Below are 12,566 nucleotides of genomic sequence, written 5' to 3' on the forward strand. Positions count from 1 at the left end.
CCTTGAACTCACAAAGATCCGCCTGCCTCTGCCTCCTGAGTGCTGGGATTAAAGGCGTGCGCCACCACCACCCTGGCTAAAGTAAAATATTTGATGGATAAGGCTATAATGTAGTAGAATATTATTTTAAGGTGTGTTAATTTTGTTTATGTTGCATTTGTATAACTCTGTGAAGCTGTGTTACTGTGCCTGTCTAAAACACTTGGTCTAATAAAGAGCTGAACAGCCAATAACAAGGCAGGAGAAGATAGAAGGAGAAATATGGGAGGACAAGAAGAAAAGAGATGGAGGAGAGAAGAAAGAAGTAGTCAGAGAAGGAGGAGGACATCAGAGGCCAGCCACCCAGCTACACAGCCAACCATAGAGTAAGAGTAAGACTTACAGAAGACAATGGGAAAAGCCCAGAGGCAAAAGGTAGAGGGGATAATTTAAGTTAAGAAAAGCTGGCAAGAAAGAAGCCAAAATAAGGCTGGACATTTATAATTAAAAATAAGCCTCCATAGGTGATTTATTTGGGAGCTGGGTGGCAGAGCAGAAATAAACACTATAATGACTAAACATAAAGCTTAACAAGTATGTCCTGCCTAATATATATATATGCTGATTAATACTGACCAAAATTAGTCTTAAGATTCTTTCTACTGTCCCTTACCATCTAATGTTTCTGATTAATTATAATCATACTAATATAGTTAGGTCTAATATGTTTGCCCAGGCAGGTAGTGGATAATTTCAGTTTTTTTTAACTTCATAATAGTAACTTCAGTACATAGAGCATATCCCCAGTACATGTTAAGACCTCAAAACAACAGCTGTATTGAATTAGTGGAATCAGAATTTATATTTAAGAATGATAATGTTAGGGCAGTGGTGTCACATGCCTTTAAACCCAGTATTTAGGAGGCAGAGGCAGGCAGATCTCTGTAATTTTGAGGCCAACCTGGTCTACAGACTGAGTTCCAGGACAGCCAGGGCTACACACAGAGAAATCCTGTGTTGAATGCGCCCCCTAAAATAATGATGTCATATAACTAGATATAGCTACAAGACCGGGGGATTTTTTTTTTTATTTTGCAATACAATTCAGCTCTCCATATCAGCCACGGATTCCCTTGTTCTCCCCCCTCACCTTCCCCCAAGCCCATCCCCCATTCCCACCTCCTGCAGGGCAAAGCCTCCCCCGTGGACTGAGATCAACCTGGTAGACTCAGTCCAGGTAGGTCCAGTCCCCTCCTCCCAGGCCGAGCCAAGCGATCCTGCATAGGCCCCAGGTTTCAAACAGCCAACTCATGCAATGAGCACAGGACCCGGTCCCACTGCCTGGATGCCTCCCAAACAGATCAAGCCAATCAACTGTCTCACCCATTCAGAGGGCCTGATCCATTTGGGGACCCCTCAGCCATTGGTTCATAGTTCATGTGTTTCCATTCGTTTGGCTTTTTGTCCTTGTGCTTTATCCAACCTTGAAGACCGGGGGATTTAAAGGAGAAGGGTAGTCCTACAACCTTTTTAAGAGCCATTAAAACCATTCACTTTTATGAAAGATTGGTGTTTTTAATAAGGAAAAAATCTTATAACCTTCTAATTAAATTAAGCAATCTGTGTTTTGTTTCTTACACCAAGCACTGTTCCACTATATACCTTTCTATACAGTTTTAATACCAATGGGTCACTAAAGCAAATATTTACAATGGCCTTGATGGCAATGAACTGATTTTTTTAGTAACATAAAAAGCTCTACAGCTTGAATTACGGCTCATAAAAGAGGAAATTGGTTACACTTAATTTTTTGTGTAACAGTCCATTGCATGCTAAATGGCCTAAGAAACTATTTCAAGACTTCTTTGCATTTTCATTCAGGTAGTTTCTACACATACAAGCTAATAATTATTTCAAGTTGTTTAGGCATCATACTAATTGAAGGAGTGATCTGCCATTAACTTTGTGATTTGGAGAAATGACAACCATATCCAGAAATGCAGAGTTTGGCTGGGGAACCGAATGGTAATTGAAATAAAAGTAGTAGCTTCTTTCCACTGATCAAATTTACCAGATCATTACCCAAAGCTCTACTTAACTTCCTGTAGTCGTAACACAATCTAGAAAGTAAGAGCCAGACTAGACTATTCCTATAGGTAATAAAGGTACTGCTGAAGAGGAGATAAGAGGAGATCTGAAAAAATGAGGTAAGAGTCCTATCAAGTGGAACCTGGCCTGGGTATCCTGTCTGCCTCTAGGATTCATTAAGTTCCAACTATGGAATGATATCTATTATATTTGCATTAGTGGCTGAGGCTAGCCTTAGGCTATCTAATGCCTTGTCTTCTGCTTCTGGATAGAAAAATCCCTATAGCCAGGCAACAAACATGACACACATTTACTTGGCATCAAATATGAGCTGGTAGCTTGTGCATTTAAATGTTTTCTCATGCTAAAAGCCTGTAGAATGATACATTTTATTAAGATTAAAGTAACTCTACTCAACTTGGCCCCTTATGTGCAAATATGAGGCATAAAAAGGCTGGTATCAACTGTGACAGCTCAATTAATTAATAAAAGAATCTTCTGGAAATATCTAAGGAAAATGCCATCGTTCCACTTACTTCTTGCACTGTTTCAGCATTTCCAGAATCTATGAGGAATGTAGACTCCAAGGTCTGAGCTACCAGTATCCTGCAGTCAGTTCTAAACAGAGTAGTACATGCAAAGTCCTTTTGCCCTTCCAATTGCAATTGTGAAATGGTACTTTGGATTAGGCAAAGGTTGTGTCAAGAGTGGAAATAGAGGCTGGAGATATGGCTCAGTGATTAAGACCACTGGCTGTTCTTTCAGGACCCAAGTTCAATTCCCAGACCCATGTAGCAGTTTACAACCATCTGTAACTCTAATCCTGGAGGATCTGATGCCTATTCAGGCTTCCAAAGACACTGCACACACATGGTCCAGAGACATACATGCAGCCAGGACGCCCATACACATAAAATAAAAATTAAAAATTAAAAAGGGAAGATATAGAGAGTATGACCGTTAAAACGGCTAAATTTAGTGAGAGTTGAGTTAAAGATGCAAATCAGTGCCATTTCAAACAAGTGTGAGGCCTTGTTCTAGCTATAGTTTCATGCCTGAATTTGCACTTTCTAGTCACAGAAATTACATTTATACTACTCTAATATAACTATCATGAGAATTAACAGCAAGCCAAAAGATTCTCTCCAACAATAAGCATCATTACACAATATACAGTAAATTTAGACAAGGGAAAAAAATCTATCTCAATACTAATAAGAAAGCTAGGTCAAGTGGCACAAGTCTGTAACAGATCTACTTGGGAAGCAGAGGGAGGAATACCAGAAACTGAAGGATTGCCTGGGCTACAAGGTGAGTTTAAAGCCTACCTGGGCAACTAAGTAACTCCCTGTCTCAAAAGTAAAAAAGAAGTGAATGCATTAACCAAATGGTAGAGCATTTGCCTACCATTCTTGATATCTTAAGTTCAGTCACTAAGACCAATAAAAACAAAACAACAATGAGAAAAGCACATAAGAAGTCATTACTTGGAATTACAGCTTGCACTGTATTAGAAAGTAAATGCACCTATGCTAGAAACAAGGGCATGGTCTTGGTTACACTGTTATTTGAAGCAAGTACACTGGGATATGGTATTGAGAAGGAAGGAATAAACATAGCTTGCTAGGTCTATGTTCAATGTGGTAAGAAATGTACACTAGAAAATGTCAATATAGGACAACCATGGTTAACAATATGCATGTGTAAAATAGCTATATTTTATTACACCTTATTCTATACACAAAAAATTCAAAAGTAATGAAAACCACATATCCTGTTTATAATCTAACACTTGGTGAATTTTTATATGGATTTCTGTAACACTCAAATGTATAAATTTTATCCTTTGCAAAAATTCTAGTTAAAAAACTGAAGTGACAGTTGTAAAAATACTGTAAACCTTTTTTTTTTTTTTTTTGGTTTTTTCGAGACAGGGTTTCTCTGTGTAGCTTTGCGCCTTTCCTGGAACTCACTTGGTAGCCCAGGCTGGCCTCGAACTCACAGAGATCCACCTGGCTCTGCCTCCCGAGTGCTGGGATTAAAGGCGTGCGCCACCACCGCCTGGCTCAAAATACTGTAAACCTTTAATTACCTGTCTGCATTAATTATTTTTCTTTGAGTTATGTATCAATAGAAGGAATGGTTACTGTGGTGATTTAGATAAAAATGGCCCCATAGGTTCATAGAGAGTGGCACTATTAGGAGGTGTGGCCTTGTTGAAGGAAGTGTGTCACTGTGGGGGTGGTCTTTGATGTCTCATATGCTCAAGCTAGGCCTAGTGTGACGTTCATTTCTGTTGCCTGCGAGTCAAGATGAAGGGCTCTCAGCTATTTTTCCAGCACCATGTCTGCCTGTACACCACTCTGTTGCACCATGAAGATAATGTACTAAACCTGAAAATATAAACCACCCAAATTAAAAGTTTTACTTTATAAGAGTTGCCATGGTCATTGTATCTCTTCACAGCAATAGAAACCCTAACTAAGAGAGAAGCTGGTACCAGGGACTGGGGTATTGCTATGATAGGTCTGACCTTGTTTTTAGAGGAATGGAGACTTTGGATTAGAAAATAAGTTGAAGGCTTTAAGTAGATCTTAATGGGCCATACTAGTGGGTACATGGAAGACAGTGGTGCTAAGAGTGATTTGAACAGTGGGGACCTGGCTCAAGAGGTTTCAGAGAAAAATGTTAGTATATGGCCTGGAGGCTATTCTCGTGATGATTTGGTGAAGAATGTGGCTGCTTTTTGCCCTTGTCCAAAAAGTCTGCCTAAGAGTAAATTGAAGAGTTTTGGATAAACTACATTTGAGGAGGAGATTTCAAAACAGCCTAGGGTACACTGTGTCATGTGGTTATTAGTGGCCATACTTATGTAGATATATAATGAAGAGGAGCCCACTGACCAAGAAAAGTTACAAAATGTACAATTTGAGGAGAAAAGGAGCACCAGGAAGTGGAATAGAGCTAAACCCTATGTTCAAGCAGATAAACAGATTTAAGAAAAGCCTGATGCAAATGGATGGAGCTAGGAAATATCATCCTGAGTGAGATAACCCAGACTCAGAAGTACAAACATAGTATGTACTCACTCATAAGTGGATACTAGATGTGAGGGAAGGGATGGCCAGACTGCAACCCACAGTTCCAGAGAGGCTAGCTAACAGGAAAAGACCCTAGGAGGGACACATGGATGACCCTGTGAAGGAGAAGTAGATGAGACCTACATGAGTGAACTGGGTGTGGGGGGGGGTAGCAGAAGGTGAAGAGTGGGGGATGAGAACATAGGGGAATGGGAGGGTTGAGCTGGAGCGGGGACAGAGTACAAGGGCACGGAGGGAGATACCGTGATGGATGGGGAAATCTAGGCAATGGGAAGAGGCAGGGTGCTGAGGACGCTCTCAGGAATCCACAGGGATGACCCCACCTTGGACTGCTGGCAGTGGTCTAGGGGGTGCCTGGACTGGTCTACTCTGGTGACTAGTCCAGCGAATACCTTAACTGTCGTCATGCAGCCTTGTCCAGTGACTGATGGAGGCAGATGCAGAGATCCATGGCCAGGTGCCAGACTGAGCTCTGGGAATCCAATTGATAAGAGAGAGGAGGGATTCTGCAGGCGGGGATGTCGAGATTATGATGGGAAGACGTGCAGAGATGGAATACCATGAACTGTAGACTAGTGGCTGTGGAGCCCCCATGGGACTGGACTAGGCCCTCTGGATACAGAAGACAGTTGTTTGGCACAAACTGTTTGGGGTGCACCCAGGGGGGGGATGGGGATCCATCCCTGGTGCATGGGCAGGCTTTTGGGAATCCAGTGTCTGTGGTGTGACGCCTTACGCAGTCTTGGTGCAGTGGGAAGGGGCTTGGACTTGCCTAGGCTCAGGGTGCCAGGCTCTGCTGACTCCCCATGGGAGATCTTGATTTGAGAGATGTGGGGATATGGAGTAGCTTGGGAGAGAGGGCTGGGAGGAGGGAGGAGGGAGAAAGGAGGAGGTGGGATCTGTGGGTGGTGTGTGGAGTGAGTAGGTGAATTTCTTAATAAAGAAATAATAATAATAATAATAATAATAATAATAATAATAATAATAGAAAAGCCTGATGTTAAATGGAACAAAGGGAATGGTGACCTTATGGCAAGATCCCAACTAGCTAATCTTCCAACTTGTGAAAAGGAATTAAAGAAAAGCTTAGAGCAAGGTGTGTTGGTACACACCTTTAATCACAGAACTCCAGAGGCAGGGGCAGGTGGATCTCTGAGTTTGAGGCCAGCTTGGTTTACAGAGCAAGTTTCAGGACAGCCAAGTTTAGGCAGTGAAGGAATGCATCGTAAACAGAAAGCTGGTGAAGATGTAGTGCTGTGGTATGTTCTGTATGTTACATGTATTGCTTGATTGGGTAATAAATAAAACACTGATTGGCCAGTAGCCAGGCAGGAAGTATAGGTGGGACAAAGAGAAGAGAACTCTGGGAAGTGGAAGGCTGAGTCAGAGAGATACTGCCAGCCGCTGCCATGACAAGCGAGATGTAAGGTACCAGTAAGCCACGGGCCATGTGGCAACTTATAGACTAATAAAATGGGTTAATTTAAGATATAAGAACTAGATAACAAGAAGCCTGAGCCATTAGGCCAAACAGTTTAAATAATATAAGCGTCTGTGTGTTTATTTTATAAGTGGGCTGTTGGACTGCAGGGCTTGGTGGGACCTGGAATGAAAACTCTAGCTACAATGTAATTGAATGAGGGGGCCATGGTCCAGCTCCAGCAAGCAGTAGAACTTGGCAGCTTTGGCTACATGGTTCTGGCTTTAGAGTCAAGGACAGAAGAAGGGGTTATGGAATCTCCCTTTGCAACTAAGGAAAGCTACTGAGGCCAGACATGTGTCAAGGGTGCCCTTGCATGGAGGCCAGGAAAGGCCACTGTGTGAAGCTATGAAGATAAAACATGGATTGCTTTGGAGAACTCAAGATGTTGGAGATGTCAGAGTTGTGGGATACTTGCCTGTTGTGGGATAATCTTTTTGTACACTGTGAAAATGTGTCTCTGCCAAGGCACCTTCTGATTGCTTTAATAAAGAGCTGAATGGCCAATAGGTAGGCAGAAGAGGATAGGTGGGACTTACAGGGGGGAGAGAGTAACTCCAGAGAAGAATCTGAAAGATAGAGATTCACCAACCAGACACAGAGGAAGAGGGATATACTGTACTGTGGGGAAGTAACAAGCTGAGTGGCAGAGCATAAATTAATATAAAGGGTTAAGTTTTAAGAGCTCATCGGGAACAAGCCTAAGCTAACGCCAAACTTTCATAATTAATAAAAAGTCTGTGCATCATTATTTGCGAGCTGGTGGTACAAAAGAAAGTCCAACTGTACCTGTCAAGGAATGCTGCTAACAGGGAATGGAATTAGTCCAAGAGAAGGAAGTATGTTACAGTCAACAAAGTTGAAAGGAGTTGGAGATCTGAAGAGGGTTCTGACAGCAGATATGGAGATGAAGTTTGGAGTTTTCACAGTTGGTTTTTGGTCCTACTTTGGTCCAACTTTCCTCACTATGCTTCCTTTCCTCCCTTTTGGAATGGTAATGTATATCCCATGGCACTGTATGTTGGAAGTATGTGATCTGCTTTTCATTTTTATTTTACAGGGGATTACAGTTAAGAGATTGCATGCATCTCTTTGAACTTTGATCTTTGGATTTTAAACACTGTTGAGACTGATAGACTATGGGGACTTTTGAAGTTGGACTAAATGCATTTTGCATTATTATATGGCTACAAGCCTATGGGGGCCAGGGAGTGGAATGTGGTGATTTGAATAAAAATGGCTCCTATAGGTTCATAGGTAGTAGCACTATTAGGAAGTGTGGCCTTGTTGGAGTTTGTATGGCCTTGTTGGAAGAAGTGTGTCACTGTGGGGATATGCTTTGCAGTCTCATATGCTCAAACTATCCTTGTGTAGCATTCACTTCTACTGCCTGATGATCAACATGTAGAACTCTCAGCTCCTTCTCTATCACCATGTCTATATTTACTGCCATGAATATAATGGGCTAAACCTCTGAAACTGTAAGATAGCCCCAATTAAATGTTTTCCTGTGTAAGAACTACAGTGGTTATAGTGTCTCTTCATAGCAATAGAAACCCTAAGACAGTTACATGTATTAGTATTCCAGAATAGAAAAGATTTTTACTATATTTAATTTAAGCAAAAACTATGTTCTCACCTGACCAAGTTCTTCATTAAGGTCTGATGTGTTAACCAAGGCTCCTTCATTAATTTCTTCATCAAAAAAGTCTTTATCCCATGAAATAAAAAATGAGCCTAAAAATTTCTGCATTTCTACTGTGACATACATGGAGACAGGAATAATAAAGTTGAAGAGAACCATGAATGATAAAAAGTCGGTGAACATTTTCAAAACCTAAAATAAGAGATAGTTCATGTTAATTTGATTCACAGCCTCCTCAGATGAATACGACATAAAGTGGCTTTCTTTCAGTTTCAATGCTTAACATACTATTAATATAAAGAAACTTCCTAATGACACTATATCATTATAGTCAAAATTATTAGTATTAGGAACATTTTAAGCTGAGCAATGGTGGCACATATCTTTAATCCCAGCACTCAGAAGGCAGAGGCAGGCAGATCTCTGTGAGTTTGAGGACAGCCTGGTCTACAGAGAGAATTCCAGAACAGCCAGGATTGTTACACAGAGAAACCATGCCTCAAAAAAAAAAACAACAAAAAAAAAAACACCCACCACCACCAACAGAACATTTTAGAACACTCTCAATTTTATCTATATTTTTTAGTATATGTGCTTTCCACTTTAATACTTTTTCACCTCATTAAGTCCTAAGTTCCTTCCATTCATAGATAGGAATATTCAAAGTTTATACATAGATTTACACAAGTTCATATTGAATTAAAATGCTTGAAAGCTCATTATTTTTTTCCAGTCTCTTAAGGAAAGAGTTAAAAACAAGCATAGACATATATAAAGTAGGGAATAAAATTAAATCTAAATCAAAAGGTATCATATTTTTTGAGCAGTGTTTTAGTAAAGGATAGCCTACTAAAAAAGAGTTAACATTCATCATAGCAAGTTAATTACCTTAAAAGTTTCCTGTTCCTTTTGAGTCTTTTGGTTATACCAAGGTTCATCATTGTATGGGGTACTTTGCCAAACATACTTTAGAGTTGTGCATACTGCAGCTTTGGTCAGTAAGATAAATAAATAAACAATCAAGAAGGCATTAATAGATCTGAAAAATAAGATATTGTGTCTAATTACTTAAGACATAAGCAAAATACAAATTTAAATTGTTTAATTTTGATTTAGTTTAGTCTTAAATAATGTAAAGACTCTCCCTTGTATATTGTAATAATCATATCCCAAATTTTACGTAAGAACCTTAATTATCACAGCTGAAGAATCACTGTTAAATGGCAAAATGGAAAATCTAGTTTATTGATCACTAATGTTCCCCAAGGTGCAATGTCTGGCTTGTCAAACACACCTTTTAAAATAAGTGGAAACAGACATAACCATATGTATTAGTACCTACTTAACTTCTATGTAAAGTGTAGTTTGTATCTCCTCCTCAAAAGACTAAATATTTCAAACTGAACGTAGAATAGCAAATGTGAAACCTCAAGCTCAGCATATATTCTCTTAATATTATTTCAAAGTAGAGTTCTGGGTAAGGCACAATGAGTCATATCCATGCCTATAAAGAAAGAAGTGTTCTGGCATGATAGTACCTACAATCTCAGTAGTTGGGAGGCACAGGCAGGAGGATTACAAAATCAAGATCATCCTCAGCTCATGTAGCTAGTTTAAAATCAGCTTGGGCTGCATGAGACACTGTCACACACATATAAATAACCCCATAAAAATCAAATTTTAAAAAGAGAAACCCCTAGTAGTGGCACCTTCCTTCATGATCTACCAGGTACCACTCCAATGTCTACTAGAACAATATTGTAGAACCAACTTGAACATATCTGCTAAAGGACTCCAAATTCAGTAACAAAAGGAAATGAATTTTACAGTTTAGGTAAATGGTGCCATTTAAACCTATGCAAGCTCAGTTAATTCAATTATTATCTTGGAGACCTTTTCTTCATCTGTATAGTTGAAAGAGTCTAACATAAATTACTTCATAGAATTATTCAGAGGATTAAATCAAATCAGACATAAATCAGCAACGACTATTTCATGAACAAAAACAAGTGCTTAAAATGATAGCTGTTATTGTTGTGGATGATGAGTTTCTGTATTGTTATTTGGAGTTACCAAAAGAAGTAACTATTTCAATCAGTAACGACTAAAAAAAATTGTGACGCATACTAACTTTTCGACAGCAGAACGTTTCTGAGATTTCCCTTGGTAGTTCAAAGCCATTTTGGTTTCCATCCCAGTGTAAACAGCAACTCCTAAAGAATAATAGAGTATAATAAAAATCTGCTTACAGGTAAACTTGTTAGCCAACCTCCTACTTGTTTTGCTCTGTAAATTCTTCACAGTCTACAAGGGTAAAAATTCTAAGTCTTTCTACTCATCAGGTGACATATCACTCATATTAAAATTTACATTGTATAAAGTATCATACTCATGTTAATTTATTATCTGATAAATTATCAACACATAAATATACATTGAGAATAAAAGGCAAGTATCTGCCATGTTCACTTTTAAACATGCACTATTTATTCATAAGCTTTATAAAATACATTTTAACAGCATATTTTTAAAGTTGTTCACCATATATCTTCTTGGTATTTTTAAGTGTAGCTCCTTTCAGCAAAAGATTTTCAGGTCCCAAAGACCTAAATGAAAAACAATCACAGTTTATCAAAACAACATACAATGTCATCAATAGTGGGGACAGATTTTTCCCTGAAACACATCCATCTCCAAGGAGTTTAGAATGTATCTATTTCTATCATACACTTACTCCCTTAGAATGAGCAAAGTGATCCCTCTATCTAAAGTGACTTGAGGGTACAGCCAGATGGAAGTGCACAATACAGGAGTAGCCAGCAACATGCAGAAGTAAAGAAATGCACAGAAGGATCAAAAGATGATGACTTATAGATAGCAAGAAAGAGCTATAAGAAGTGAGAAACAGAGGGTCACAGATAAAAGACTGGGAAGACAAATGCCAAGCTGCAAAAACACAATGGCATCTTCGTAGAGAAGAAACCTGACTTTTGGGAGATCAAGGCATTATGGAAAAGCTGAGACAATTAACTATGTGATAAAAGAGGAAAGAAAACATCCTGTTTGTATGAATGTCCTCATAAATGATTAATCTTACATTTTATTTAGGTCCAAGTAATTCTAACATTTTCCTCACTGCCTAGACCCTCAACTACTCTTCCATAAACCACTATTTTCTAGCTTTATTTTCAACCTTGTCAGCCACTATACAACCAAGGAAAATATATGCAATGTCTAGAACAGTTTTGGAAAAGCAGTCAACAGGTACAGAGCTCTGATCTTTTATTTAACTAAAACTTTTTGGTATATAATTACTATGTTTGTGTAGGTGCACATGCCACGGAGTATGTATGAGTAGTGGTCAGAAGATAACTTTATGTAGTCAGTTCTCTCCTTCCACCTTTAAAGTGGGTTCTGGGGATTAGACTCAGGAAGCTAGGCTTTTGTGGCAAGTGTCTTTATTATTTGAACATTTGGCTAGTCCCATGGAGCTCTGTTCTTTTGGAAACTCTAAACATTATTTCAATAATAATCTTCTACCCAACACAAAGAGACCCTACTACCACAACCCGACTAATGACAAGGTTACTTAGTTATCTTCTTTTCACTTTATTTAAGGAAAGGTATTTGATTATTTTAGTGGGTTTAAAAGAGGGTTTAAACATCCCTCCTTCCAAAAGGATAGATAAAAGGAATAATAAACTAACCTGGCAACAGTCTCAACACTATCACTATAGATACTGATTCGCCCAACAAACCTGTTAAAAACAAAAAGAAAACATAATACCAAGTATAAAAATCCAAATACCAGCAATTGGAAATTCATCAGTTTACAAATAATGAAAAATATAAGACTAAATAAATTTAAAATTCTATTAAGCTTCTGGACAAAAGTTACATTATACAACATTTACATCTAACCTTTAAAATAATATGATAAATTATAAGAGTATAAACAAAGATTTTAAATTAACTGAAGCTCTACTTGGTATTATACACACACACAAAAACCTTACCATACATTTCTATAAATAATGTGGCTTTTATTTTAGATTCATGTGAAGAATAATGGTTTCTGATACTATATACAATTTTCAAAACGATTAGTTCAGTGATTTTTACACATGAGCCTGCTTATGAATTACAGCAAGTAGAAAGAAGCTTATTAAACAATAGACTTCTAGGTCCTATCCTTAAACTTCTGTGTCAGATTCTCAAGTGATACTGGTATAGCTAGTCCTGGGAACAGGAAAACTTCAGTTACAGAAACTAG

At 38.6% G+C, this 12,566-nt stretch overlaps 1 protein-coding gene across 2 annotated transcripts in view; it reads right to left on the reverse strand.

Moving 5' to 3' along the window:
- Atp11c (ATPase phospholipid transporting 11C) overlaps window positions 1-12,566 on the reverse strand; it is a 178,875-nt gene that overhangs the window by 69,105 nt on the left and 97,204 nt on the right. For both annotated transcript variants that reach the window (XM_059250219.1, XM_059250218.1), the window contains exons 8-12: window positions 12,001-12,051; window positions 10,835-10,899; window positions 10,425-10,506; window positions 9,182-9,332; window positions 8,288-8,485 (exon numbers count right to left, since the gene is read on the reverse strand). In XM_059250219.1, the coding sequence (XP_059106202.1) occupies window positions 8,288-8,485; window positions 9,182-9,332; window positions 10,425-10,506; window positions 10,835-10,899; window positions 12,001-12,051 (547 nt within the window). The remainder of the gene's footprint in view (window positions 1-8,287; window positions 8,486-9,181; window positions 9,333-10,424; window positions 10,507-10,834; window positions 10,900-12,000; window positions 12,052-12,566) is intronic.

This window comes from Peromyscus eremicus, chromosome X, assembly GCF_949786415.1.
Source record: "Peromyscus eremicus chromosome X, PerEre_H2_v1, whole genome shotgun sequence".
In the NCBI taxonomy this organism is placed as follows: Eukaryota; Metazoa; Chordata; class Mammalia; order Rodentia; family Cricetidae; genus Peromyscus; species Peromyscus eremicus.